This window comes from Salvelinus alpinus, chromosome 1 (genome assembly GCF_045679555.1).
Source record: "Salvelinus alpinus chromosome 1, SLU_Salpinus.1, whole genome shotgun sequence".
In the NCBI taxonomy this organism is placed as follows: Eukaryota; Metazoa; Chordata; class Actinopteri; order Salmoniformes; family Salmonidae; genus Salvelinus; species Salvelinus alpinus.
In genome coordinates, this window is record NC_092086.1 from 87,674,157 (window position 1) to 87,701,756 (window position 27,600).

At 40.6% G+C, this 27,600-nt stretch overlaps 1 protein-coding gene and 1 long non-coding RNA gene across 4 annotated transcripts; both read right to left on the reverse strand.

Annotated features, from left to right (window-relative positions):
• Positions 1-238: 238 nt before the first annotated feature.
• Positions 239-10,842, reverse strand: LOC139532654 (uncharacterized). The gene is made up of 4 exons (XR_011666631.1): positions 10,633-10,842; positions 10,223-10,276; positions 8,343-10,086; positions 239-8,213 (listed from the first exon to the last, which is right to left on the reverse strand). It is a non-coding gene; the product is annotated as an uncharacterized lncRNA (long non-coding RNA).
• Positions 10,843-13,480: 2,638 nt separating this feature from the next.
• Positions 13,481-27,446, reverse strand: LOC139532660 (dolichyl-diphosphooligosaccharide--protein glycosyltransferase subunit STT3A-like). 3 transcript variants are annotated; one of them, XM_071330585.1, is made up of 17 exons: positions 27,357-27,446; positions 26,172-26,291; positions 25,970-26,030; positions 25,726-25,847; positions 25,302-25,447; positions 25,059-25,149; positions 24,859-24,965; positions 20,380-20,544; positions 19,920-20,100; positions 19,350-19,505; positions 19,092-19,183; positions 15,952-16,107; positions 15,249-15,554; positions 15,021-15,123; positions 14,600-14,788; positions 14,232-14,347; positions 13,481-13,785 (listed from the first exon to the last, which is right to left on the reverse strand). In XM_071330585.1, exons 2-17 carry the CDS (start codon positions 26,257-26,259, stop codon positions 13,747-13,749), a joined length of 2,118 nt encoding a protein of 705 aa, XP_071186686.1. In that variant the 5' UTR covers positions 26,260-26,291; positions 27,357-27,446; the 3' UTR covers positions 13,481-13,746. The 3 variants fall into 3 exon arrangements, with proteins under 3 accessions (XP_071186686.1, XP_071186668.1, XP_071186677.1); XM_071330567.1 differs by lacking the exon at positions 13,481-13,785 and having other exon boundaries at positions 14,046-14,347; positions 27,357-27,438; XM_071330576.1 differs by lacking the exons at positions 13,481-13,785; positions 27,357-27,446 and adding an exon at positions 26,550-26,718 and having other exon boundaries at positions 14,046-14,347.
• Positions 27,447-27,600: the final 154 nt, after the last annotated feature.

Sequence of the window (27,600 nt, forward strand, 5' to 3'; positions counted from 1 at the left end):
AGAACATGTTTCAGTTTAATACATTACGCAAAAAAACAAGATATAGATTAATCAATAATGGCTGTTGATGCCGAAAAGGCTTTAGATGGTCTTGAACTGACTTTTCTATTCAAAACTGTGGAAGCTTTCAATTTTCCAGCTGAAATAATACATGTAATACAAATATTGTATAAATATCTTAAAGCAAAAATATATTCAAACAATACATTATCTGATGAAATTGCTTTATAAAGGGGAACAAGGCAGGGATATCCTCTCTCTCCTCTCCTGTTTGCACTGGCAATTGAACCGCTTGCAAAAATAATTAGACAGGACTTAAATGTAACAGGTATCAGTGTTAGTAAACATGAATATAAACTGAACGTATTTGCAGATGATCTCCTGATATACCTAACCAATACTGAAAACAGTGCCCCCTTTACTTAAAATATTTTCAGAATATTCAAAAATATCAGCTTATAAAATGAACTAGGAAAAAAATAAATAATGGCGATAGGAAATATATGATGTACAGCAATCTTTTAAGTGGAACAAAAAAATATTAAATACTTAGGATGCTTAGTAAGTGACAACAAACAACAAATATTTGAATATAACTTTATTCCATTACTGAATAATATGAAAAGAGATCTAAACAAATGGAATAATCTTCCCATAAATATTACAGGTAGAATAAACCTCTTTAGAATGGCATGGCTGCCACAGTTTTTGTATCTATTTTCAATAATACCCATAATACCAATTACCCCACCGGTTATATGGGCAAATAAAATTCATAGAATAATGGTGGTTTTAACCTTCCAGACTTGGAAATGTATCAACATGCTACCAAAGGCTTTAACTTGCGACATATAGTTGAATGCACTAAAGAGGAACAATGGGTACATATTGAATGCCAATCCCCAAGATATTTTTAGGTGACTATTTTCAAAGGAAAAGCTAAGAACATTAACAACTTCAAATTTAAGAACACTATAACGATATGGAAGAAAATGAAACGTACAGTATTTTACAAGAACCAATATCCCTCTGTAGAAACACAACCCTATGGAATAATCCTTGGATAGCTTTTCAGAACTCACTGATAAATTGGCCCACATGGTAAACTAAAGCCATAGAAACCATAAAAGACTTGGTAACGGGAAATACATGTATTTCCATGACAGAAATGAAAAGTAATTTTGGACTGACCAATGTAGATAGTTTCAAGTACATGCCACTTAAAAGTTACATATCACGAAATTATATCACAAGAGACCCAGAGACTGAAAAATAGCTTCTATCTCAAGGCCATCAAAATGTTAAACAGCCATCACTAACACAGAGAGGCTGCTGCCTACATACAGACTTGAAATCATTGGCCACTAACAAATGGATCACTAGTCACTTTATTAATGCCACTTTAATAATAATGTTTCCATATCTTGCATTTTTATTTTATTTAACTAGGCTAGTCAGTTAACCTTTCTGAACCACCCATCCCGGATCCGGGATAATTGTCATCAGAAACGCTAACTAGCATAGCTTAGCCTAGCGCGAACGGTATATAATAAAATATAATTTCATGAAATCACAAGTGCAATATTGCAAAACACAGCTTAGCCTTTTGCTAATCCATCTGTCGTCTCAGATTTTGAAATGATGCTTTACAGCGCAAGCAATACTTGCATTTGTGTAAATGTATCGATCGCTCGACAAAACAATAAGAACACCTAGCGTCAGGTAACTTGGTCACGAAAATCAGAAAAGCAATCAATTTAATCGTTTACCTTTGATGATCTTCGGATGGTTTCACTCACGAGACTCCCAGTTAGACAGCAAATGTTCCTTTTGTTCCATAAAGATATTTTTTATATCCAAATACCTCCGTTTGTTTGCTGCGTTATGCCCAGGAATCCACCGGAAATAGCGTTCGCGACAACGCCGGAAAAAATTCCAAATTATATCCATAATGTCCACAGAAACATGTCAAACGTTGTTTATAATCCATCTTCAGGGTGTTTTTCAAATATCTATTCGATAATATATCAACCGGGACAGTTGGCTTTTCACTAGAACCGAGAGGAACAATGGCTGCCTTTCACTTTGCGCAAAAATCACTCGGAGAGCCCCCACCTATCCACTTACGCAATGTGGTCGTTCACGCTCATCCTTCAAAATAAAAGCCTGAAACTATGTCTAAAGGCTGTTGACACCTTAGGGAAGACATAGAAAAAGAAGTCTTATTGATATACCTTTATATGGGCAATAGGAATGCATGGGAATAGAGAGGTCTCAAAAACAGGGCCACTTCCTGGATTTTCCTCAGGTTTTTGCCTGCAAAATCAGTTCTGTTTAACTCACAGACAAAACTTTTACAGTTTTGGAAACTTCAGAGTGTTTTCTATCCTAATCTGACTATTATATGCATATTCTAGTTTCGGGGGCTGAGAAATAGGCAGTTTCAAATGGGTATGCCTTTTTAGACAAAAGCGAAAACTGCGCCCCCTAGTTCTAAGAGGTTTTAAGAACAAATTATTATTTACAACGATGGCCTACCCTGGCCAAACCCGGGTGACGCTGGGCCAATTGCGCGCCGCCCTATGGGACTCCCAATCACGTCCGGATGTGATACAACCTGGATTCAAACCAGGGACTGTAGTGATGCCTCTTGCACTGAGATGCAGTGCCATAGACCCCTACTCCACTCAGGAGCATTACTCATCCCATATGTACAGTTGAAGTCGGAAGTTTACATACACTTAGGTTGGAGTCAAGAAAACTACTTTTTCAACCACTCCAAAAATGTCTTGTTAACAAACTATAGCTTTGGCAAGTCGGTTAGGACATCTACTTTGTGCATGACACAAGTCATTTTTCCAACAATTGTTTACAGACAGATTATTTCACTTATTGTGTCACAATTCCAGTGGGTCAGAAGTTTACATACACTAAGTTGACTGTGCCTTTAAACAGCTTGGAACATTTCAGAAAATGATGTCATGGCTTTAGAAGCTTCTGATAGGCTAATTGACATCATTTGAGTCAATTGGAGGTGTACCTGTGGATGTATTTCAAGGCCTACCTTCAAACTTAATGCCTCTTTGCTTGACATCATGGGAAAATCAAAAGAAATCAGCCAAGACCACAGAAAACAGATTGTAGACCACAAGTCTGCTTCATCCTTGGGCGCAATTTCCAAACGCCTGAAGGTACCACGTTCATCTGTACAAACAATAGTACCCAAGTATAAACACCATGGGACCACGCAGCCGTCATAGCGCTCAGGAAGAAGACGCGTTCTGTCTCCTAGAGATGACCGTACTTTGGTGCGAAAAGTGCAAATCCATCCCAGAACAACAGCAAAGGACCTTGTGAAGATGCTGGAGGAAACAGGTACAAAAGTATCTATATCCACAGTAAAACAAGTCCTATATCGACATAACCTGAAATGCCACTGCTCCAAAACTGCCATTAAAAAGCCAGACCATGGTTTGCAACTACACATGGGGACAAAGATTGTACTTTTTGGAGAATTGTCCTGTGGTCTGATGAAACAAAAATAGAACTGTTTGGCCATAATGATGTTATGTTTGGAGGAAAAAGAGTGACTTGCAAGCTGAAGAAACACCATCCCAACTGTGAAGCACGGGGGTGGCAGCATGTTGTGGGGGTGCTTTGCTGCAAGAGGGACTGGTGCACTTCACAAAATAGATGGCATCATGAGGAAGAAAACGATTTGGATATATTGAAGCAACATCTCAAGACATCAGTCAGGAAGTTAAAGCTTGGTCGCAAATGGACATACTTCCAAAGTTGTGGAAAAATGGCTTATAGACAACAAAGTCAAGGTATTGGAGTGGCCATCATAAAGCCCTGACCTCAATCTCATAGAAACTTTGTGGGCAGAACTGAAAAAGCGTGTCGAGCAAGGAGGCCTACAAACCTGACTCAGTTACACCAGCTCTGTCAGGAGGAATGGGACAAAATTTACCCAACTTATTGTGGGAAGCTTGTGGAAGGCTAGTTGAAACATTTGACCCAAGTTAAACAATTTAAAGGCAATGCTACCAAATACTAATTGAGTGTATGTAAACTTCTGACCCACTGGGAATGTGATGATAGAAATAAAAGCTGAAATAAATCATTCTCTCTACTATCATTCTGACATTTCACATTCTTAAAATAAAGTGGTGATCCTAACTGACCTAAGACAGAGAATTTTTACTAGGATTAAATGTCTGGATTTGTGAAAAACTGAGTATAAATTTATTTGGCTAAGGTGTATGTAAACTTCCGACTTCAGCTGTATTTTATACCATCTTGCCTATGCTGGTCGGTCATTGCTCATCCATATATTTATATGTACATATTACCCAGAACACATCCCTTTGCTTATATTTTAGGTAGTTGTTGTGGAATTGTTAGATTACTTGTTATATTACTGCACTGTCGGAACTAGAATCACAAGCATTTCGCTACACTTGCAATAACATCTGCTAATCATGTGTATGTCACCAATAAAATTGGATTTGATTTCAATTTGAAATCTTTTGGACATCAGAGCAACCTTGAGATAATCTTTTTTGAGTCAGAAAAGGATGTTCATATGATAGGGAAGGTCTACAAAACCTTGCAGAAGGCATTTCCAACTAACAATCTCTTTAAAAAATATATAAACTATTGGAACCAAGATCTAAAAGAACTGATGTTGGCACAAGATGGAGGGAAATACAGGTAACAAAAATGTATGCTTGATACAGTATAAACTAATGTATAGAGTTTATTATACAAGAAACAAAAGTCACAAATTCTACAACATAATGACAGAGTCATGCCATTGTATCAGTGATGGCTAATTGACGGACTTGGAAGTCCATCAATTAGCCATCATTGGCACAATGGAAAAATCAAATGATTTATTATTGAAATAGCATGGGCAACTGAAAAAAACTAATTGGTACAATTTAAGACCAAGTGGCAAACAATAATGCAGGCACTAGGAATGGGGGTGTGAGCATATTGATGAGTTAGTTAAAAAACCTCTCTGAACCACCCATCCCGGATCCGGGATCATTGTCATCAGAAACGCTGACTAGCATAGCCAAGCCTAGCGCCACAGGGATATAATATAATATAATTTCATGAAATCACAAGTCCAATACAGCAAATGAAAGATAAACATCTTGTGAATCCAGCCAACATGTCCGATTTTTAAAATGTTTTACAGCGAAAACACAACATATATTTATGTTAGCTCACCACCATATCCAAAAACACACCGCCATTTTTTCACAGCAAAGATAGCTTTCACAAAACCCACAAATAGAGATAAAATTAATCACTAACCTTTGAACAACTTCATCAGATGACAGTCATATGACATCATGTTATACAATACATTTATGTTTTGTTCGATAATGTGCATATTTATAGCCAGAAATCGTGGTTTTACATTGGCGCCATGTTCAGAAATGTCTCCAAAATAGCGAGAGTATTTACAGATAGCCACGTGAAATACAGAAATACTCATCATAAAACTTTGATAAAGATACATGTTTAACATATAATTTGATTGCACGCAATTGATCCAAACAGCAAGCAGGAAAAGATCATATTCAGGATGGACCAGCAGTAGTAGTCTGGCACTGATGGCTCTTCAGTGTTGACATATTGGAAGGCTCCTCTTTGCCTTTGCGACTCAACATCATCTTGGGGTGGCATGTCAGTTACAGAGGTGTTTGACACACCTCAACAGGCTCTAAAGATGAATGCTTAATACAGCCCATCTCTTACCAATTATACTAAGTAAAACCTTCTTAATAAAAAGGTACACCTCCACCAAGGCATCCTACCCACCTGTCGACCACATTTGTGACAGAGCACAAGCCATAACTACGTAGGTAAGAATTCACTTTGTTTCAGAGAAATTATCACCAACAACCTAAGTAAACAATTGAACCCTTGCAACAAATAACCATATTCTGTATGTGCATTTTGAAAAATTCTGATATTGTCAAACATAGTGGTGGAAAAAGTACCCAATTGTCATACTTGAGTAAAGATCCTTAATAGAAAATGACTTAAGCAAAAGTGAGTCACCCAGTAAAATACTACTTGAGTAAACATTTTAAAGTATTTGGTTTTAAATATACTTAAGTATCAAAAGTAAATGCAATTGCTAAAATATACTTAAGTATCAAAAGTATGAATAATTTCAAATTCCTTAAATTAAGCAAAGCAGAAGTCCCAATTGTCTTTAAAAAAAATGTTTTACAGATAGCCGGGGGCTCACTCCAACACTCAGACATCATTTGAAAATGAAGCATTTGTGTTTCGTGAGTTTGCCAGATCAGAGGCAGTAGGGATGCCCAGGGATGTTATCTTTATAAGTGCGTGAATTGGACCATTTTCTGTCCTGCTAAGCATTACCCGAGCGCCAAGTCTAGGTCCAAAAGGCTCCTTAACAGCTTCTTCCCCCAGGCCATAAGACTGCTGAACAATTAATCAAATGGCCACCCGGATATTTAGTAAATATAGTTTATTTAGTAAATATTTTCTTAATTCTATTTTCTTAAAACTGCATTCTTGCTTAAGGGCTTCTAAGCAAGCATTTCACGGTAAGGTCTACTACACCTGTTGTGTTCGGCTCATATGACAAATAAAATTTGATTTGATTACAATTGTAACGAGTACTTTTGGGTGTCAGAGAAAATGTGTGAAGTAAAAGTAATAGTTGTTAGAAATATAAATAGTAAAGCACAGATACCCCAAAAAACTACATAAGTACTTTACACCACTGGTCAAATATTTATTGGGTGGGGAATGTGTATACCACATCAAGTGTCATTATTGAAAGATCATGTCATCAAACATCTCTCCTTGAATTATACTTGCTAGTTTTCTTATTTCACTCTTTTCCATACTTTAAAAAATAAAGATTCATAAAGTTTTTTTTCTTTCCCAAAAGGCACAGCTGATTATTCATCTGCAGGATTCAATAGTCATCATTACGATGGAATTCTAAACACAATAAATGTGTCTAATGTCTATAAATTGTGTTTTGTGAAGAAGAGTGAAAAGTTCAGTCTAGTTTAACCAAGCTGGTGAGTGGTCAACCTGGTCTCAGAGCATTTTGTATTATATGTATGTAAATCCGAGACAATCCATTTATTATGTTATGTTTCTTATGTTATGCATGAATTTAATCACCAATTTTGTATTATATGTTACGAACAACAATATGTTATGAGTTTTAAAAATGTACAATATGTTACAAATTTTCAAAACTAACAATAGGTTATGAATTTGTAAAACATATGACATGTTACGAATTCTAGCTAGGTGGCTAATGTTAGCTAGCTGGCTAACGTTAGCTAGGTTAGGGTTTAGGGTTAAGGTTACATGTAGGAGTTACGTTAAAAGGTTAGGGTCAGGGGAACTGTAAATCTTACTGCCGTTTAACCACATGGTTGGTTGTGTTACTGCAGTCAGTCATTTTCCTTGGGGTGGAGCTGTGGTTTGACATTTAGTTCAGAGACTGCATACACAGATAGAACAATGAGTCAGATGTTTCATCAGATGTATAAATCTAAAGCAACCGGTTGGCATCCCCATTCATCCCCAAATATGTTGAGAGGAAGCCCAGTGGCAGGCAGTGGGAGAAGATGGACCAAGATGGATTTTGGCCAACATTCTGCACATTTTCTCATTGATGAAACATTTGCTCTGAATACAGTGTTCTGTTCTCAAAAGTAGAATCTGTTACAAACAGAGTGGACTAAGTTTTGTAGAATAAATATTGCTCAGGTTGTAAATCACAGCTGGCCTAGTAGATTATTTGCTAGTAGATTATTTGCTGCGTCTACCCATTCGGGATGCTCTGTTTCAGATTCAATGACTCAATATTTTGAACAAAAACGGACGACTAAGGCTGGGAATGTCAATACAATTAAACTAGCAAGGGCAATGATCACAACTCAGTCATGACGTGGCGAATAGGCTAAGGTGACCAGATTTCTGAAATGAAAACCAGGGACATTTCCAGTTCGGCGGTCAATATATTATTAAAATATCCAATGTTATTATCTATGAAATAAAAAAGGGGGACAATTTCGGTTTCATGTATTATGTCTAACAGGCACACTGTGATAGAGAAAACAACTATATTACAGAAACACTACAGACAAGACAGAACTGTCTGATCTGAACAGCCATTCAGTGGTCCTGGTAGTCTGGGTAGAATAAGAGCAGAAGAGAACATGAGCAAAATGTAAAAAACAGACAATAGTATATGTGAAATACTTAACATAATAAATAAGACGATGATGAGATTGGTAAATACATAATATACTTATACCAACCTAATCTGTATATTTCTCAGAATAATGTATCTTCTTCAGGATTGCTCTGTCTTTGGTCAGCTTCTACATGAACTCCTGGCAGGGGAGGTTGAATTTTGTCTTCACAATAAGCATGGCCTTGATGGTAGGAACAGTGAACATATTTCTTGCTGTTGTCCATATATCAGTCATTTGGGAGAACACTCTCTTGACTGGTGCATTACTTCCAGGTAAGCACATGACAACAGACGCTAATCTACCCAGTTTAGTGTGTGGGATGTCGTTCTCTTTGAAGTGGGTAACCACCGTGCTCCATCTCTGACTAAGCGGTGTCTCCGATGTTTTCCATTCTTCAAGCGATCCCCCAGTTTAGGAACTCTTGCAGTTTTGATAAATCTCTATTTGGACATTGCACCATTTCCCTCTAGCGCTCTCAGAAGTCATCTGACCAAAACTGGTTGTCATCACGTCTTGCAGTCAATTTTGCCTCAATGTTTCTCAGAATTGCAGCTGACTCCACAGCACAGTGGCCCAGCCCTTCAAGCATCTTGATCGTGGATCATGGACAAAGTCCAGCCAAAGTTCAGTCAGTGGATCTTCAAACATTGTTTGCAGGACAACAGGGCATTTGTCTTCAGAAAGAAAAAAGGATTTCAATGGCACATACCTTTTTAGCACTCTTTCTAGAGCAGGGAGCATGGACAGCCAGCGAACATTGCTGTGTCCTAAAATGTTATGGTACTCCTGGCCAACAAACTCACAAAAGCTCTTCAGTCTTTCTACTCTGACGGTGAAAATATCTTTGTGAGCAGGTACTCAACATCAAGGGGAATCATATCCAAAGCTGTTCTGGCCGTGTTATGATGTGGGCAGGACAACCTAAGCCAATCACCTACCTCTGCAGAGCATTTTTAACTTTGGTATGGACATTGACCCTCCCCAGCCTATTCAGTTCTCCAAAGTTGGTATTTGTGTTGTCGGCAGAGAATGCCACGACTTTGTTTTGCAGGTTACATTTTTGGATGACCACCAGGACCTCAGCTGCAATCTCCTCTGCTGTTTCTGCTTTCAAATCAACAAAATCAAGCAGTTTTGTTTCCACAGATGTGTTGCCACCATATATCTTACAATATCTGACTGCTATTGGCAGCAGCTTTACATGTCCATGATTGGACGCATCAATGGCCAGGGACACAAATTCAACCTGGTCTAGGTCCTGTGTTACCAAAGTAGTTGCCCATGGTGCTAACACGTTACTTACTGTGGCGTCACATTTTGTCCTAGCACATGTAAACTTCGGCTCATAAAGCTTTCCCTCCTGCACAGCTAAATCATATTCTTCTTGGGAAGGCTCTACCTTCTTGAAGAATGTGGTGACAGAGGGCATACCAACACGGGCAATCAGAGAGGCTTTATGTTTTTTGTCTGTTGATGTTCTACCACTGCCGTTCTTCCCCCACTGCCAATTGAAAAAGAGGAATTACAAAGGGTGCAGTTAACCATTCTATCGCCTTGACCTGAGCGTATAAATGGAAATTCTCTCATCATGTTGTCATTAAAATGGCATTTCCGTTTCTTGGAAATAGCCATTGTGTCTGCTTCTCTGTCTGCTCTTCTTCACTCTCCTTGTGTCACTCTTCTTACTCTCAACTTTTTCTTCTCCTCCAATCATCTTCCTGATCTTTCTTCCTTTCCACCTCACTCTTCCACACTCTCCTCGCTTCACTCTTTTTACTCCCTTAATGTTTCCTTCTTCTTCTCCAATCTTTAACAATAAATAGTACACTATTAGATCAAATACTTTGGTTAATAGATTCCCATTGCTTGCCTCATTTTTGTATTTTATCTCAAAAACATTGTTTGGAATAATAAATTGGCAGGCTCTGTAATCATATCTTTACCTTTCCTCCTATCTCTTTCACTCTTCTTACCATCCAGTCTTCCTCCTCCCTACTCTTTAACAGAAAACATTATGCTAATGTTATCCATGAAAATTTCAAAATATATTTTCACACTACTTATAATGCCAAACCATTAACATTGTAATTTACAAATAAATATTCTCATAATTGTGCATTAATTTTATATAATCATATTTTCAAAATAGCCCGTCCACTGCATGTTTACATGTGAACGTTTTTTTAACCTAGTTACCATGACAGTAGCTGGCTAACCTAGCTAGATAACTTAGTCGACATAGCAAATGTTAGCTAGCATAACCTATTTAAAACCTTATAAAGCAGAGCATCTATCTATATAATAAGTTGTGACATAACATCATTAGCCAGTATCTCAAATGAGTGTAACTTACCTGGCTTGAAAAGACGTCTGTGGTGATGCTATGGATTCACTTGACACTTGCTAGCTTCTGGCCCCGTTTTCCACAGCAGTTTTCTCTAAAACTAGCGCGAGCAAGTAGTTAGAAGAAGAAGAGTGAATGAAGCTGATATAGCTAGCAGCCCCCTCTGCTGGACAAAACAAGCACAACGCGATTGAGACGTCAACCGGTAGACTCTGCTGCCCGGTCTTTCTTGCCACGTAAAATATAATTTCACTTTGCAGTCTGTTTTTAACGCACAGTTAAAAACGGGGACAGGCCACTAAAAACGGGGACGTCTGGTCACCCTAGAACAGGCTAGCGCACATGCGTCAAACACAAGGTCCGCGGGCTGAATAGGGCAAACAAGCGAGTATAAATGAGTCGGTGAATTAAACTTCAATTGCACTGCTTTCGTGTGTCCCGTTTACAGACATGCCACAGTATGGCTAGGCTACTAAAATGTTGCAGGTTGGCTTCGGTTTTTAAAATTTGACAATGAATAACCAAAAAACTAAACCTGCACCAAAACACCATGCAAAGGAGAAACATGTAGGCATATTACAGCAACATTTGAGCAGTAGCCTAAGCTGGCTACTCAAATACAATACATTTTGAGTGCACCATACAGCAATGCTGCATTCAACCGCACCAGTGATTCATGCAGTGTACATAAAAAAAAAACATGTTATTTGGAGTTGTTAAATACTTTTTGATTAGGGTCTGAAAGCATAACAGCAAAGGCTGGACAAAAAAAAATCTCTTATTTTGTTTTAATATGTTAAAATGCTATATAGAGCATCCTACGTACATAAGTGGACATTATAAAAGGGACATATTTTTCTAATTAAATCAATGCCCAATTTTTTGGGGAAAGCAAATATGCTATGTCTGGCCCTATAATTCCTTGTGTTTTTTTTTATATGGCCCGTGCGCTGATTGACTTTGACACCCCTAGGCTAGCTTATCTATTTATGTAGCTAGTTATGTATTTAGCCAGCTAAAAATAAGTAGCCTAACATTATGTTAGGGTTTATGTTTATGCACTATAGCCTGCTACCATATTGTATGAAGATTAATATTGTTTTGTTACACACACACACACAAACAATACAGATGTGTGTGTAGGTGTGTAAAGACTGACCTACATAGAGTGACAGGCTATACAGACTGTGGTCAATCTGGAGAGGGGAGGGGTGCATATCTCTAGGCCAACCAGGGTGGCTAGAGCACTGATCAATACCAAATAAGGGACTGTAGAATGGGGGAGACACAAGATGGATCTAATCTACCCAACAACCAGATGTGGACAGAGGAGAGCACTAAGGGACTTGGACAAGTCCGAGTGCCAGCAAAGGCGGAGCAAAGTTTAAACCGCACTCAGCCTCTACTATGATAGGCCAACGGACGAGTTGGAACTAAAGCTGTCATAGTATAAGAACTGCTATTTGAGTACATTCCACAGTTCTCTGTTCAACCCTGCGTGGTTTACAGAAATCCATTCAGGTGTATTTTGTGTTTTTTGGCGAACGTGTTCTAATGATGCTACTGCCTGATAACAAGGAGTCCAGTTCAAAGTGAATGATGGCAGACCCGTTTGGTAAATGGCTTATTTGCATATATGCTTACCGTGGTTCTGATTGGCGCACCGGTCTGCATAGACTCCAATTTCGGACAAGACAGATGTTTATTAGGTTTTATTTACTGCAGTTTCTATTAATTGTCCAAACGCACGGCCGCTTTCCCACTATATCGCTATAGAATTTTGACATGTCTTACTATACGCAATTCCAACATTCTATGGATTTATTTAAACGACCATATCTAAGTGCTCACTTGTCAGGGGTACATATGAAAAGATTTTAATAAGAGTTCATGTTGCTACAATGCAGTCAGTTCTAGTTTAAGCGTTTTTCACAATGCAGGCCTTATTGCTCAAATCCGTTTTGGAATACTGACTGTCCAAACAGAGTTACAAGTGACCAAATCAGATGTTTGTGTGTTCAGACAGCAGTCATTTGCTGACTTGGCTACGCTAGTTGTCATAGTAACGACGTATGTGTGTGCAATGGCATACAGTATGTTGATTGGTTGTAGTGCTCCGTGCTTACCATCACTCAGAAGTTATGTAGCAAGCTAAGGTGACAATGCCTGCCATGGGCATTTCCCAGTTGCTTTGAATGTTAAAATCATAGTGTAAGAACATTTAAAGCATAAAAAGATAAGATTAACCAACTTTCAAAAATAGTCATTTTTTGGATAGCTAGCTAGTTGACTGCTGTGGCTATCTGTTAAGCTTTAACATTCACTAATTTGTTTGTAAACAATTAATAAGCTAGTTAGCTACCACATGTTTTTGTCAAACTTTCAGAGTAGCGAGCAAGCAACAAGATGTGCCAAATAACAGTCTATACTAATTAACCATCTGTGGCTTGAAATATCAGATGTCATGTGCTTTTTGGCTGATCAGACTGCAGGAAAAAGAACAGATTAGAATTGGATATGCATTTCTTTAAAAAGTGTCACTTAAACTGCCAATGTGAACAAGGCTTTTGAACCTTGAGTAACTGCAGCTATATACAGTGTAGGTGACCCATTTAGAAAAACCTTTGTGTTCCTTTTCTGTGAAATGTGACCACAGTTACCACTGCATATATAGTACTTTTCCCCCACAGTTCAAATCATACCGTCGTCTTGGTATTCAGTAAGCAAAATCATTAAAACTGTGTTGAAAAGGTTGGCAAATCTTGACTCCTATAAAGCTCTTGGGAAAAATGAATCTGCCAAAGATTGCATTGTACTGTGCAAAGCAAATTCAAAAAAAATAACAGACAACATAACATTTTGTCACATTTATGCCTCTTTAATTGAGCAAATTGTAAAAATTCAAAGCTCGTTCTTTTGGCCACTGATTGCAGAAATCACTCCTTGATATTTGATTGGACATTATGAAACACCACCTCCTATTCCCAGACGAGAGACTCCACATTGGTAAGTACAAAAAAAAATAATAATCTACAAACAAAATGAAAAAGTTAGACCACAGGGGAAGGCTTTTCAGTGCTGTGTGCTAAAAGAGGTGCATGAACGATGACGGGTTGGAGGGCTTTACGTCCGTGAGAGCCCTCGGTTATCCAGATCTTTCACCTCAAGGGGGTAAACACAGGACAGTGTTAATAATGTGTTGTTTAAAATAAGTGTCTACATCAGGGGGTATTCAACTCTTACCCTAAGAGGTCCGTAGCCTGCTGGTTTTCTGTTCTACCTCATAATTAATTACACCCACCTGGTGTTCCAGGTCTAAATCAGTCCCTGATTAAGGGAGGAACAATGAAAAAAATGCAGAGTGACTGGCTTCGAGGTCCAAAGTGGAGTTTGAGGGGTTTACATGTAATGGCAGGTAGCCTAGTAGTTAGAGTGTTGGGCCAGTAACGGAAACGTCGCTGGCTCGAATACCTGAGCCGATAAGGTGAAAACACATTCGACTAGAGACATTTCATATAAATAACCCCCTGGAATGGCCTGATACTCTATGGACGGGATTGAATAAATATAGAGGAGAGTAAGACAGTAGTCACAGAAAGAAAGTTTACCTTGTATATCCTGACCAGCCAGTGCTCTGTAGTGTAGGCCTCCTCCAGCACATCCAGCTCAAAGTCCTTGTTGCCGATCTCAGCGTTTCGTACTCGGTCATAGCCAGGGGGGCGCTCTGGAACAAGGGTTAGAAAATCAGGACTAGGGCCAAGATGAAGAGGAATATAATATTTTCACACACAGTCCTCTGTGGAGACATGTTATGAGGTATAATACCACTCTGATACTTCAAGAAATCATTGAAAAATCAGGAGAAACAGGATATTAGTTTGAAGGGATAGAGGATGATGTCAGACAAGCATACCTGATACTAGATAGTTTCAGAGCAGACCTGCCATATCGATTATAATCATGCAGGGTTACTCACTGGCCTCTGTGTAGACCTGCCCGAAGCGGTAGTAGCACATCTTGTACATGAGGCAGTTGAGCAGGACGGGGGAGCCCTCGCGGTCCACACGGAACTCTCCAGTGGGGGTGTAGTAGTCGTGCTCCTTGATGTGCTTCCCTGTGTCTGTGCTACCACCTATACGCACCATCCATAGGAACTTGTTAATGTCTGCACAGAGGACAGAGGAAGTGTTAGCAGACCTAAAGCATGAGTGACATTCAAGTTTATTTATGGACATGCAAAAAGTGCTCCATCTAATGTATGTATTAGGCATTGACAACTAATGATCATGAGTTAAATAATGTAATCTGAAATATGTTAAAATGCTGTAATAATTCAATAAAGTGATTATCCATAGGGTGATGGGCATTGATAGTTTCCACTGGCTTTGTAAACATACCGTCTGAGGAGTACCCCGTTAGTCCACCAAAGATCACCAGGACGTAGCTGACATCCAGCTCCCGCATGATCTCATAGGCCTTCTCCTCAGTGGACGCCATGGCCTACCGGTCAACAGAAAGTTTAATTGAAGTTCAGCAGTCACAGGTACCAAGCAGCCATTAACAGATGATAGGATTTTCCCACTTATCAGTGCCATGTTAAGTCATCAATACAAAAAACACCTCACCTGGCCCACTCTGGAGATGTGTGTGTTGTTCCACGTGTTGTTGTCCACTAGAATTGTTCGATTGGCCATAGCCGTTATCTGATAGCCGTAATCCCACCATGACATCACTTTAGCATCTACTGGGGTGTTGTGGCGGAGCCAGTAGTAGGCCTCTCTGAAGTCGTCAAAGATGATGCGGCTGCCGTCTCCACCGCGGGCTGACAGGACAATAGAGGGGGAGGAGTAGGCCTCGCTGGTCACCCAGGTGGAGTGAAAAGTGTAGGTGATGAGGAAGAAGGTCATGACCAGAATCATCCCACTGGCCACCTGGAGGACAAAATGGTACAGGATATCAGTGGAACAAATACTAGAAAGACTTTCAGATCTATACAAGTGTCTAGGGTTTAACGGTTGTTACTGGACTGGGCCTAGATCTCACTAGAGATCCCTTATCAGCCCTTATCAAAAGTTGGAATGACATCCAGTAGCAATGGATACATTCTCAGCGCTGCATTTCAGTGTTATGAACAAACATTCACACACACTGCTGCTACTCCGTTTATTATCAATGCATAGTACCTTTACCCCTACCTACATGTACATATTACCTCAGCTACCCCATACCCTTGCACATTGACTTGGTACCGGTAACCCTTGTAGATAGCATGGTTGTTATATTCGGCGCATGTGACAAATACAATTTGAAGTATCCTTCCTCTCTTACCTCGTTCTTGAAGGGGTAGGTGGCGTCCTGCTGCTTCTTGCTCTTCTTGTCTGGCCGGCTGATATCTAGGTTCTTTATGTAAGTTGTGAGGACCTGGGACACACCAATGCCTGACAGGATGCACATGACTGGGGCCAGGACCAGCATCAGACGCACCTGAGGAGAGAAGCAGCTGGATCAGTTAAACACACCTGCTCCGTAGTCTCTTTCTGGGAGCTCATCTGCTTGCACAACAGGCAATAGGGGAAGCCTAATCTCACATTGCAATTGATAGCTATAGGCTACATTGAGTTTTTTTGAGAGGTGAAAATAAAGGGAGGGCCAGAAAAGTAATGTTTGGGGAAATATTTGTCGAAGTGGTAAAATAGGATGATAGCATGTTAATTGTGATTATGAGGCGCTATACAAATTTGAGAGTCACAAGACGGGGACTTCAAATAGGCCTATGGCACATCAAGGGAACTGTAGCCTATTGTTCAGATGGGTTAATTGGAAACTGATATCTGGACACTGACTACAGGTCTATAACCTCTCACATAGCCTTAATATAACTCCTGCAGAAGTAAGCATTTCTTACAGTAAAATGATACACCAAATGTAGGCTAAAGTTTGACCCTGGAACAGGAGTTGGGAAAGAGGATTTATTTCAGTATCTTGAGATAATTCAAATGCACAGTTAGCACCACTACAGATGGTATCCATCTTTATTAGTATCATAAAAGCACAAAATATGTCCAAGCTGAAATTAAAATCTTATCAAAAACATGTTAGGAAATAGAAAGCTGTGAGAATTACCTTACAACCGGTCAAACTGATGTCATTTGGAAATTTTGCACAAAACACCTTTTCATATTTTTTTTGTTATTGCATTTTATACCAAGCCCCTAAATGGCTTTGCTCCATGAAAGAAGCAGAGCTGAAAGAGAACTTTACCCATGTCAACTAGATGGAGGCATTCATTCTACTGATTTATGACATTCTGGTGAGCAAGGGTTTATTCAGTCTTCTCGGCCAACATATAATGACAGAAGAGAAGCTGCATGTATCTAATTATAGACAAGCTGACTAGCAAATAGCCAAACCAAAATGATTTAAATCCGGCAAAAAATTGTTTAAAAAAGAATGCTTCACTAAAATAGAAGTCAGTTCTATTTGTGACGTTGAATGTGGTGCAAATCCTGCCTCTCCCATCTCCTCATTGGTTTATAGAAGCAGATAACCACATGCCATCCCCTCATTGGTTATACCCACATGGGTGATTGAAAGATGAACTGAGTTCGGTCGGTCGTCGTGGTAACTATGAAAGTTAGATGCCAATTTCCATATAAAGTCCAAAGAAGAAAAAGCCTGGGAGGAGGAGAGATGACTAGAAACGAGTCGGTTGACCGTTTTGTGTGGATTACTTGTCAGAGTAGAGAACCTTAAGCATTTCAGTTAAAATGACAATTCAACATTTATATCCCAGGACAAATTCAGAGTTTGTTTTGATATTTCAACCTGCATGTCGTGATCGCGTTTGGTGTGGGGGGACAAAATCAATTTGCGGCCGGTTTGGGTACGGTGTAAGCATTTGTGATCCGTAAGTCCTTCAGATCAGAGGCAGTATGACCAGGGATGTTCTCTTGACAAGTGCGTGAATTGGACAATTTTCCTGTCCTGCTAAGCATTGGAAATAACTTTTTCATGTCAAGGAAGATGTATGGAATAAAAATTACATTATTTTCTTTAGGTATGTAGTGAAGTAAAAGTAGTCAAATATAATTAGTAAAGTACAAATAAAAAACTGACTTAAGTATTTTTACTTAAGTACTTCACACCACTGGGTACCAGTCTTTTTTTACCTAATCCACTCCCTGTACTCCATGTGATGTGCCAAAGAAATCACCACCTGCTGGAGAAGACAGATTTTGGGCCCAGTTCCCACTCTAGCGTCGCCTCTTCCTCTGGTGTGACACAAATTTCAGTTAATAACTATAGCTCCCGCCTTGGGCCAATCGGTGTAATTTTGTAAATCCGGATCTCTATGGCAAGACAATTCATTCACCCAAGTTTCATCAAAATCAGGCCAGTGCTGTCTGAGATATCGCGTGTGCCTAACGAAAGGACTGCGAACGATCCACAGTCCCCTCCCCGATGTAATCGTGGGGAACTGAAAATATTTTGCTTACAGAGCAGATGAGGGCCAGCACACAGAAACCACTATGCAAAAGGTATTATAAAGCAGCGCAAGGGATGTTTAGTTGCAAAATGACAAACGATTCTAAACATGACATTTTGCATTGTAATGTTATTCTACTAGCAACTAAATTCTAATTATTTTTGAGTGGCAATGACATAAACATACAGTATATTCAGCATGACATTCATGTAATCGTATTATAATTCTCACAACCCAAAAGTAATGTGAAATGCACTCATTTAGCTATGACAGCAATATATTTAAATTAAACGACTTTGTTTGTCTGGGCTTGCTAGCAGTAGCCACTAGCCAGCCAGCAGCCCTGGGCGGAGCATTGCACCCTGGGAGTTGAAATGCACTCGGAATGGTAGTATGCTGTATAAAATCCATTGTGTAAACTTAAAACGAGTTTCAAAGTGCGTTGTTTTGGAACCAAACTATTCAATTAATACATACAATTATTTATTTGTAATGAATCATAGGTCAAATTAATGTAATTTGATCCAATATTAATGGCCATTGTAAAATTATTTTATATGCGCCGAGTCTCAGTTTTGCATAAGGACATTTTAAGATATTCTTCTGTTATTTAATTTGGTTTAATTTTTGAAAGAAATTGAATATAAAATAGAATATCTGTTATTTCAGTAGTTCTAACCATTATCAACATATTGTTCAATGTTTAAAAAAATAAAGGACAGTCGGTTATTCAGTGACTTTAGCCAATAAGCTTTATTTTTCTTGGTGTGGTATCATTTCGACATCGAGTATAATTTTGGTTGAGTATTTTGCAACTAAACCTGGTATCAGTATTGAATTATGGTATCATGGCAACCCTAGAGCTCTGACAGTTAGGTACCATGTGCAAGTACTACTCACAACAGCAGAAATATTGGAATATTTTAAATGTATGGTATCAAATATTCCTCTCATTCTAGAGCTAATCTGCTAGCTGACTTACCATGACAGCTGAGAAGTACATGCTGGTGACTCCATACATGATGATGAAGATCCTTGCATCAGACAGGTTATTGAAGCAGTAATACAGACCCACTGTTAGGAGGAAGCAACGCAGGTTCATTAAAGCAGCACAATGTTTTTCTTCACAAGTGATTTTTGTACCTTTGTCCCAAAGGTATTCTGATCTATCCATTCATCTAAAAATAATTTCACCAGCAAGATTCTGACATTCGAGACTGATTGAGAATAATCTATGTACCTGGGAACATGAAGACGAGCAGCTGCAGGTCAAAGTAGTAGGAGGACCAGGTGGTGGGCTGGTGCTCAGACACAGAGGCGATGATGGGGATGTTGTTCTTGGCGTAAGATGGGTCTAGCAGTGAGTAGAAACGACCCGTCCAGGGGGAGATCTTCCCTGAGAAATGCAACAATCACAACACAGTCAAGTCATGTCAAATAAAAAGGCACTACCAAATCACTTACTGTAGTCCTGATACTTAATGGGTATACTGTTTTGCATTTTCTTAATCTTAACCATGTCAGTATGTTCCTAAAAAAGGCATTTTAAATCTGGAGAATCTCAAATTTATAGAGGAATTGTGTTGATAGAGAAATGTAATTACAGGTTCAACAACAACAAACAAGCTTTGAACGACCATACAGGCCTGTAAATAGAAGCCTACATTACTGAGTAGAGTAGAGGCATTGCCCAGGCCTGTCTGAGTGGCAGACCTGAATTCAAATACAGCAGTATTGGTTTTCATTCAAATATTTTAACTGGACTTGAATGAGCGTATTTTACTGAGTGGATCCTTGGCGAGCCTCTTACCGGTTAGCATGAGCACGGTGCCCACAGAGAGCAGTACGAAGCCCACCAGGGAGATGACGCTCTTGAAGAGGACCTCAAACTGCTGGGTGTTTAGCTTGCTGCGCAGGTAGTCCACAAAGGCATGAATCTGACATAGGCCAAACACCCCGAATGCTGCCATGTGCTCAGACGACTGCACTGGCTTCAATTGGTAATGAGAGGGAGACAAGGAGTTGATTGAACTGTGTGTGTGTTTTCCCAAAATCTCTCCACCAGCAAAAATGACTGATCATACAATATATAATGGCTTAATCATTGTAAATAATCATATTGGGCCATCATATTCATGGACCCATGTTGTCTTCACAAGATAACATGCAATGGACATGCAGTCTTACAACAGACTGCTCCAGTTGGAGCAACGTCTGGGCAGCTGCTGTGTCTATGCGAAGGAAGGGAAAGAATACGTTGTTTTTTTTACCTGGAAGCCGACAAAAGAGATCTGCATGGAGAGGATGGTTCCCAGGCAGTAGACGGTGCAGTAGGCCACGTAGATACGGTGGGAGAAGCGGCCGGTGAGCATGAGGACCAGCACGTGGAGGGGGATGAGGTTGATCAGGAACACATAGCCACCCCAGGAGGACACCTACAGACAAAGACATAAGGGGTGTGTTCAGTTGGTTTAACATTTTTCCTCATATTAAATCAAATTTGATTAGTCACTTGCGCCAAATACAACAAGTGTTGTATTACAATGAAATGCTTACTTACGAGGCCCTAACCAACAATGCAGTTAAAATAAAACATACAGTTAAGAATAAGAAATAAAAGTAACAAGTAATTCAAGAGCAGCAGTAAAATAACATAGCGAGACTATATACGGGGGGGGTACCGGTACAGAGCCAATGTGCGGGGGCACCGGTTAGTTGAGGTAATATGTACATGTAGGTAGAGTTATTAATAAAGTGACTACGCATAGATGATAACAACAGAGAGTAGCAGCGGTGTAAAAGAATGGGGGGCAACGCAAATAGTCTAGGTAGCCATTTGATTAGGTGTTCAGGACTCTTATGGCTTGGGGGTAGAAGCTGTTTAGAAGCCTCTTGGACCTAGACTCGGCGCTTCGGTACCGCTTGCCGTAGCAGAAAGAACAGTCTATGACTACGGTGGCTGGAGTCTGACAATTTTTACAGCCTTCCTCTGACACCGCCTGGTATAGAAGTCCTGGATGGCAGGAAGTTTGGCCCCAGTGATGTACTGGGTCGTTCGCACTACCCTCTGTAGTGCCTTGCGGTCGGAGGCCGAGCAGTTGCCATAGCAGGCAGTGATGCAACCAGTCAGGATGCTCTCGATGGTGCAGCTGTAGGATCTGAGGACCCATGCCAAATTCTTTCAGTCTCCTGAGGGGGAATAGGTTTTGTCGTGCCCTCTTCACGACTGTCTTGGTGTGCTTGGACCACGTTAGTTTGTTGGTGATGTGGGTGCCAAGGAACTTGAAGCTCTCAACCTGCTCCACTGCAGCCCCATCGATGAGAATAGGGGAGTGCTCGGTCCTCTTTTCCTGTAGTCCACAATCATCTCCTTGGTCTTGATCACATTGAAGGAGAGGTTGTTGTCCTCGCGCCACACGGTCAGGTCTCTGTCCTCCCTATAGGCTGTATTGTCATTGATCAGGCCTACCACTGGTGTCATCGGCAAACTTAATGATGGTGTTGGAGTCGTGCCTGGCCGTGCAGTCATGAGTGAACAGGGAGTACAGGAGGGGACTGAGCACGCACCCCTGAGGGTCCCCTGTGTTGAGGATCAGCGTGGCGGATGTGTTATCTACCCTTACCACCTGGGGGCGCGTCTGGAAGTCCAGGATCCAGTTGCAGAGGGAGGTGTTTAGTCTCATAGTCCTCAGGTTAATGATGAGCTTTGAGGGCACTATGGTGTTGAACGCTGAGCTGTAGCAATGAACAGCATTCTCACATAGGTGTTCCTTTTGTCCAGGTGGGAAAGGGCAGTGTGGAGTGCAATTGAGATTGCATCATTTGTGGATCTGTTGGGGCGGTATACAAATTGGAGTGGGTCTAGGGTTTCTGGGATTATGGTGTTGATGTGAGCCATGACCAGCCTTTCGAAGCACTTCATGGCTACAGATGTGAGTGCTACGGGTCGGAAGTCATTTAGGCAGGTTACCTTAGAGTTCTTGGGCACAGGCACTATGGTGGTCTGCTTAAAACATGTTGGTATTACAGACTCAGACAGGGAGTGGTTGAAAATGTCAGTATAGACACTTGCCAGTTGGTTAGCGCATGCTCGCAGTACACGTCCTGGTAATCCGTCTGGCCCTGCGGCCTTGTGAATGCTGACCTGTTTAACTTCATTGGGATAGGGGGCAGCATTGGGAAGTTTGGAGCAAAAGCGTGCCCAGAGTAAATTGCCTGTTTCTTAGGCCCAGAAGCTAGGATATGCATATTTGGATAGAAAACTCAAAAGTTTCCAAAACTGTTAAAATAATGTCTGTGAGTATAACATAACTCATATGGCAGGCGAATCCTGAGAAAAATCCAACCAGGAAGTGGGAATTTTGAGGATTGTAGTTTTTTAAGTGAATGCCTATCCAGTATCCAGTGTCTGTGGGGTCAGATTGCACTTCCTAAGGCTTCCAGTAGATGTCAACAGTCTTTAGAAGTTGTTTCAGGCTTCTATTGTGAAAGGTGAGAAAATAAGACCACTCAGAGTAAGTGGCTCAGCTGAAAGCCATGAGTTGTTTAATCGCGTGTCCGCTTGTGGCGCGCCGTTCGTTCTCTTTGCTTTCTAATGAAAACGGTATTGTCTGGTTGAAATATTGAATATTTATGATAAAAAGATCCAAAGGATTGATTATATACATGGTTTGACATGTTTCCACGAACTTTAATGGAACTTTCTTTACTTTTCGTCTGGAGCGCGTTTTATGCCTTTGGATTACTGAACTAAACGCGCGAACAAAACGGAGGTATTTGGACATACATAAAGAGGGACTTTATTGAACAAAACAAACATTTATTGTGTAACATGGAGTCCTGGGAGTGCCACCAGATGAAGATCAAATGTTAGTGATTAATTTAATCGTGATTAATTTAGACGCTGGTGGCACTCCCAAGAGTGCCACCAGCGTCCCACAAATCCCAGAGAGGTTAAAAGGTCTTACATTGGCTGCGGAGAGCGTAATCACAGTCTTCCAGAACAGCTGGTGCACTCATGCATGTTTCAGTGTTATTTGCCTCAAAGCGAGCATAGAAGTAGTTTAGCTCATCTGGTAGGCTCGTGTCACTGGGCAGCTCTCGGCTGTGCTTCCCTTTGTAGTCTAATGGTTTGCAAGCCCTGCCACATCTGACGAGTGTCAGAGCCGGTGTAGTACGAGTCAATCTTAGTCCTGTATTGACGCTTTGTCGGGGGGAAGAGTGGGATTTCTTATAAGCTTCCGGGTTAGAGTCCCGCTCCTTGAAAGCGGCAGCTCTAGCCTTTAGCTCAGTGCGGATGTTGCTTGTAATCCATGGCTTCTGGTATGTACGTACAGTCACTGTGGGGACGACGTCATCGATGCACTTATTGATGTCATCGATGCACTTATTGATGACACCAATGACTGATGTGGTGTACTCCTCAATGCCATCAGAAGAACCCCGGAACATATTTCAGTCTGTGCTAGCAAAACAGTCCTGCAGCTTAGCATCTGCTTCATCTGACCACTTTTTTTAAATGTATCTAGTCAATGGTGCTTCCTGCTTTAGTTTTTGCTTGTAAGCAGGAATCCGGAGGATAGAATTATGGCCAGGTTTGCCAAATGGAGGGCGAGGGAGAGCTTTGTATGCATCTCTGTGGGTGGAGTAAAGGTGGTCCAGAGTCCCCCCCCCCTCTCTTGTTACACATTTAACATGCTGATAGAAATTTGGTAAAACAGATTTAAGTTTCCCTGCATTAAAGTCCCCGGCTACTAGGAGTGCCACCTCTGAGTGAGCGTTTTCCTGTTTGCTTATGGTGGAATACAGTTCATTCAATGCTGTCTTAGTGCCAGCCTCTGACTGGGGTGGTATGTAAACAGCTACGAAAAATACAGAAACTCTCTAGGTAGGTAGTGTGGTCTACAGTTTATCATGAGATACTCTACCTCAGGCGAGCAATAACTCGAGACTTCCTTAGATATCGTGCACCAGCTGTTATTTACAAAAATACATTGTCCACCGCCCCTTTTCTTAACAGACGCTGCTGTTCTATCCTGCCGGTGCAGCGTATAACCAGCCAGCTGTATGTTGATAGTGTCATCATTCAGCCACGACTCCGTGAAGCATAAGATATTACAGTTTTGAATGTCCTGTTGGTAGTTTAATCTTCCACGTAGGTCATCTATTTTAATGTCCAAAGATTGCACGTTTGCTAGCAGAATGGAAGGAAGTGGGGGTTTATTCAATCGCCTACGAATTCTCAGAAGGCAGCCTGACCTCCGGTCCATTTTTCTCCACCTCCTCTTCATGCAAATCACGGGGATCTGGGCCTGTTCCCGAGAAAGCAGTATATCGTTCGCGTCGGGCTCGTCAGACTTGTTAAAAGAAAAAAAGGATTCTGCTAGTCCGTGGTGAGTAATCGCAGTCCTGATATTCAGAAGTTATTTTTGGTCATAAGAGACTGCAGCGGCAACATTATGTACAAAATACGTTTAAAAATAAGTTACAAACAACGCAAATAAACGAACAAAAAACCCACAATCGGTTTGGGGCACGTAAAACGTCTGCTATCTTCTCCGGCGCCATCCTATGATAACGATGCACACCGCTTTATATTTTTTCTTCATCTTGAACGCAGTGAAAGAAAGCACCATGAGAGGAGTGTCACAACCTTTAGCACAGACTAAGTTACTGTACCTTTCAGTTTGTAAGTTCTCTCGATTGTTAAAGTTCCTCATCATTTCTTTATTTAGAGGCGTTTGTCTCACCATGTAGAAGTAGGCCAGGGCACACATGGCGGACCAGTATATGGAGCCTGTATTGACTGCCTTGATCCACATGTAGTACGTCAGCAGCATGCAAAAGATGGCAATACCTGGACAGAAAAACAATAAATTATATTAAAGACCACAACATGGGCCAAGTCCTTTAAACTGGCATGTTCATGGGGATGAGGCAATTTCTGTACCTTCATTGTCATAGGAGCCTGCGACAGAACGGGAAATGTAGCCAGGTACCACTGCTATCATGGCAGCAGCCAAGAGCCCAGCACCTGCATCCTACAAGAAATAGACTGTAGATATGAAAGCCATGGAAACAAGTACATTTCAGAGCTCTTGAGCATTTTCAGGTTGTAGACTACCTCCCCGCTTCCCTCCATTTCTTTATGTTTTCTACCCCCTGAACAGGACCCAGGTGTGCTGCAACCTACCTTGAGCTCCTTGGTGAAGTGGTAGGTGACGATTGCAGTGAAGGAGGAGAAGAGGGGAGCCAGAAAGACACAAACGTTACGGATGTCGATGGTGATGTGGAAGAAGTTCAGGACGTGGTACAGAGCAGCAGAGGTGATCATCAGGCCTGGGGGAACAGGGCAGAACAGAAAGAGTTAACGAAGGGCAAGTATTTTAGCTACTAGCCGTGTCAGCTTGCTGTTGCCAAAAAATGTGTGGTTTAGGCCAAAACAAAATCACAGAAAAGATATATATAAGATGGAAAAAAATGGTGACAGAAGGACTTTATTACCCAAAGCCACCTTAACAGGACTTTTTTTAGCTGAACATTTTAATGTCTAGATAATCACCCTATAATGTAAAGTACTGTACAGTATTGTGTTGAACAGGTCATCCCATTCCTACCTGGGTAAATAGTGCCACCGATGATTCTCCCCAGAGGGTACCATGCCCGGTCATCAAACCAGTTATGAAAGTTGTAGAACCCCTCTTCTACCAAGAAGCGGGTTGTTCTGTAGTTAAAGTATCTAAGGATGAAGCAGAAAAGCATTCAAGGTCATGCTCCATTTCTGGTTTTAAACAACATTGAGAAAAACATTTGTAAACTACCATGAATCTGAGTATTAAGGAACCAAGGCAGTGGACTTACGGATCAAACTCATGGATGACACTCTCGAACCTTAACACAGAGAAAAGCCTGGTGGAAAAGGCTAACAAGAAGGGGGAGAAAGAACAAGTCTAAACCATCTCTACATGTTGCATCATCAGTCCGCGACAATGGCCCTAATAATAATAGTATGGAATATAAGTGTAGAGTAACAGAAAGGGATGTAAAGTGTATGTGTTCTTACAGAGGATTGCAGCCATAGACAGGATGAGCAGCTTCAGCAACGTGTCCTGTTTTTCATAGGACAGCCGCAGGAAGCCTAACTTCGTCATCTTCACACGGGGAGTGATAACTTGGCTTATCCCTATTGGAAAGACAATCTACATTAGCAGTGAAGGTGCGAGGCAGCAAGCTCCATTCCAAACTTCCACACTTGCATTGCTTGTGCAATAATCAGAGCAGCACAAAAAGTACACTCCCAACCAGTCAGTTTTTACTAGCTTGGTCAGTAGATTGGCCATGAGGCAAATCTATTCCATAAATTATTTATTTAGTAAATCAGGGTTTAAAAACATGGAGCTTCAGTCTACAAACTAAACCCCAATTCTATTGGAAAACTCACTTGAGCAATGTTAAACACAAAACCGCGATCTATTAACAACTTGTCTTACACCAACATTATTTGCCTGATGAAATCACTGACTGGGTTTAAAAGACGTGCTTCAGTCTGTTCCAACTAGGTATGTAAGCATTAGTCCAAGCATTGCAACTCAAATTAACGTTTATATTGGACAATTTAGGTAGGTTCCTCCCCGTTTGAGACGTTTTGCAACAGAATCTGTGTAATGAATCGCCCCTGATAAGGACATGCGCACTTCTAGTTTGATGTGGCGAAGAATCAAACCAGGAAATGGATGCAACTCCGTCTATACTGCAAACATTCCTTGTTATTCATACAGTTCTTTCCAACACATCATTGGTTCTTTCTCTGCCTTGACCAACCAAATTATTAAGACATTCGTGTTGTATGTACAAATGACCAAGAAATAGCAACATAAGTGTCAAATCTGACAGCCAGCCTTTGTTAAATAGGTAAAGTTAACTAGCTAGTTAATGTAGCTTAATGTGTTAGAAAATAGTCTGCATGTATGTATTGACCTAGCTAAACGCAATAGGCAGTTATCTGATGGGTTTTCCGTTCCTGTAAATAGACAGTACAGATTCCATTAAACTCAACGAGGGCTGAGCCTTCTTTTTACATGCTAACTTGCTAGCTAACTTTAGCTGTATGAATGAACAGAAGATCTGCTTTCATTTATTCTCAAAGTTACACCTCGTGATTAATTTCAGAATAGTCATACAAACAGAGTCATAGAGCAGTTCAATTATATTTCTCGTTGAGGTTGCAGCTATTTTGAGCGGCACTTACCACTCGGTTGCTGTTACACATATACTCACAACCTTGTGTTCCCGCCCAACCACACTATGCAACGTGTTTATTGGCCTTGCACCTGCCCTCAGTAAACTCTCATTTCTGATTCGTTCATCAGCTATCATTCAAACAGGCCGCGCAGTCGCTGTTCATTCCAGTGACGTGTCCTTACTGCTGAGAATAAAATAAGAACACATGTCATGTGTAGTGATTTTTATTTCTTGTTTCTGTTTATTTTATG

Excerpts from the sequence above, each read along its gene's own strand:
- LOC139532660 (XM_071330567.1), bottom strand. The coding sequence starts at position 26,259 with ATGACGAAGTTAGGCTTCCTGCGGCTGTCCTATGAAAAACAGGACACG. Across the intron at positions 25,848-25,969 it reads GTCATCCATGAGTTTGATCC|ATACTTTAACTACAGAACAA; the intron begins GTAAGTCCACTG and ends CTTCATCCTTAG. Across the intron at positions 19,184-19,349 it reads GCTCGTCTTCATGTTCCCAG|TGGGTCTGTATTACTGCTTC; the intron begins GTACATAGATTA and ends TCCTCCTAACAG.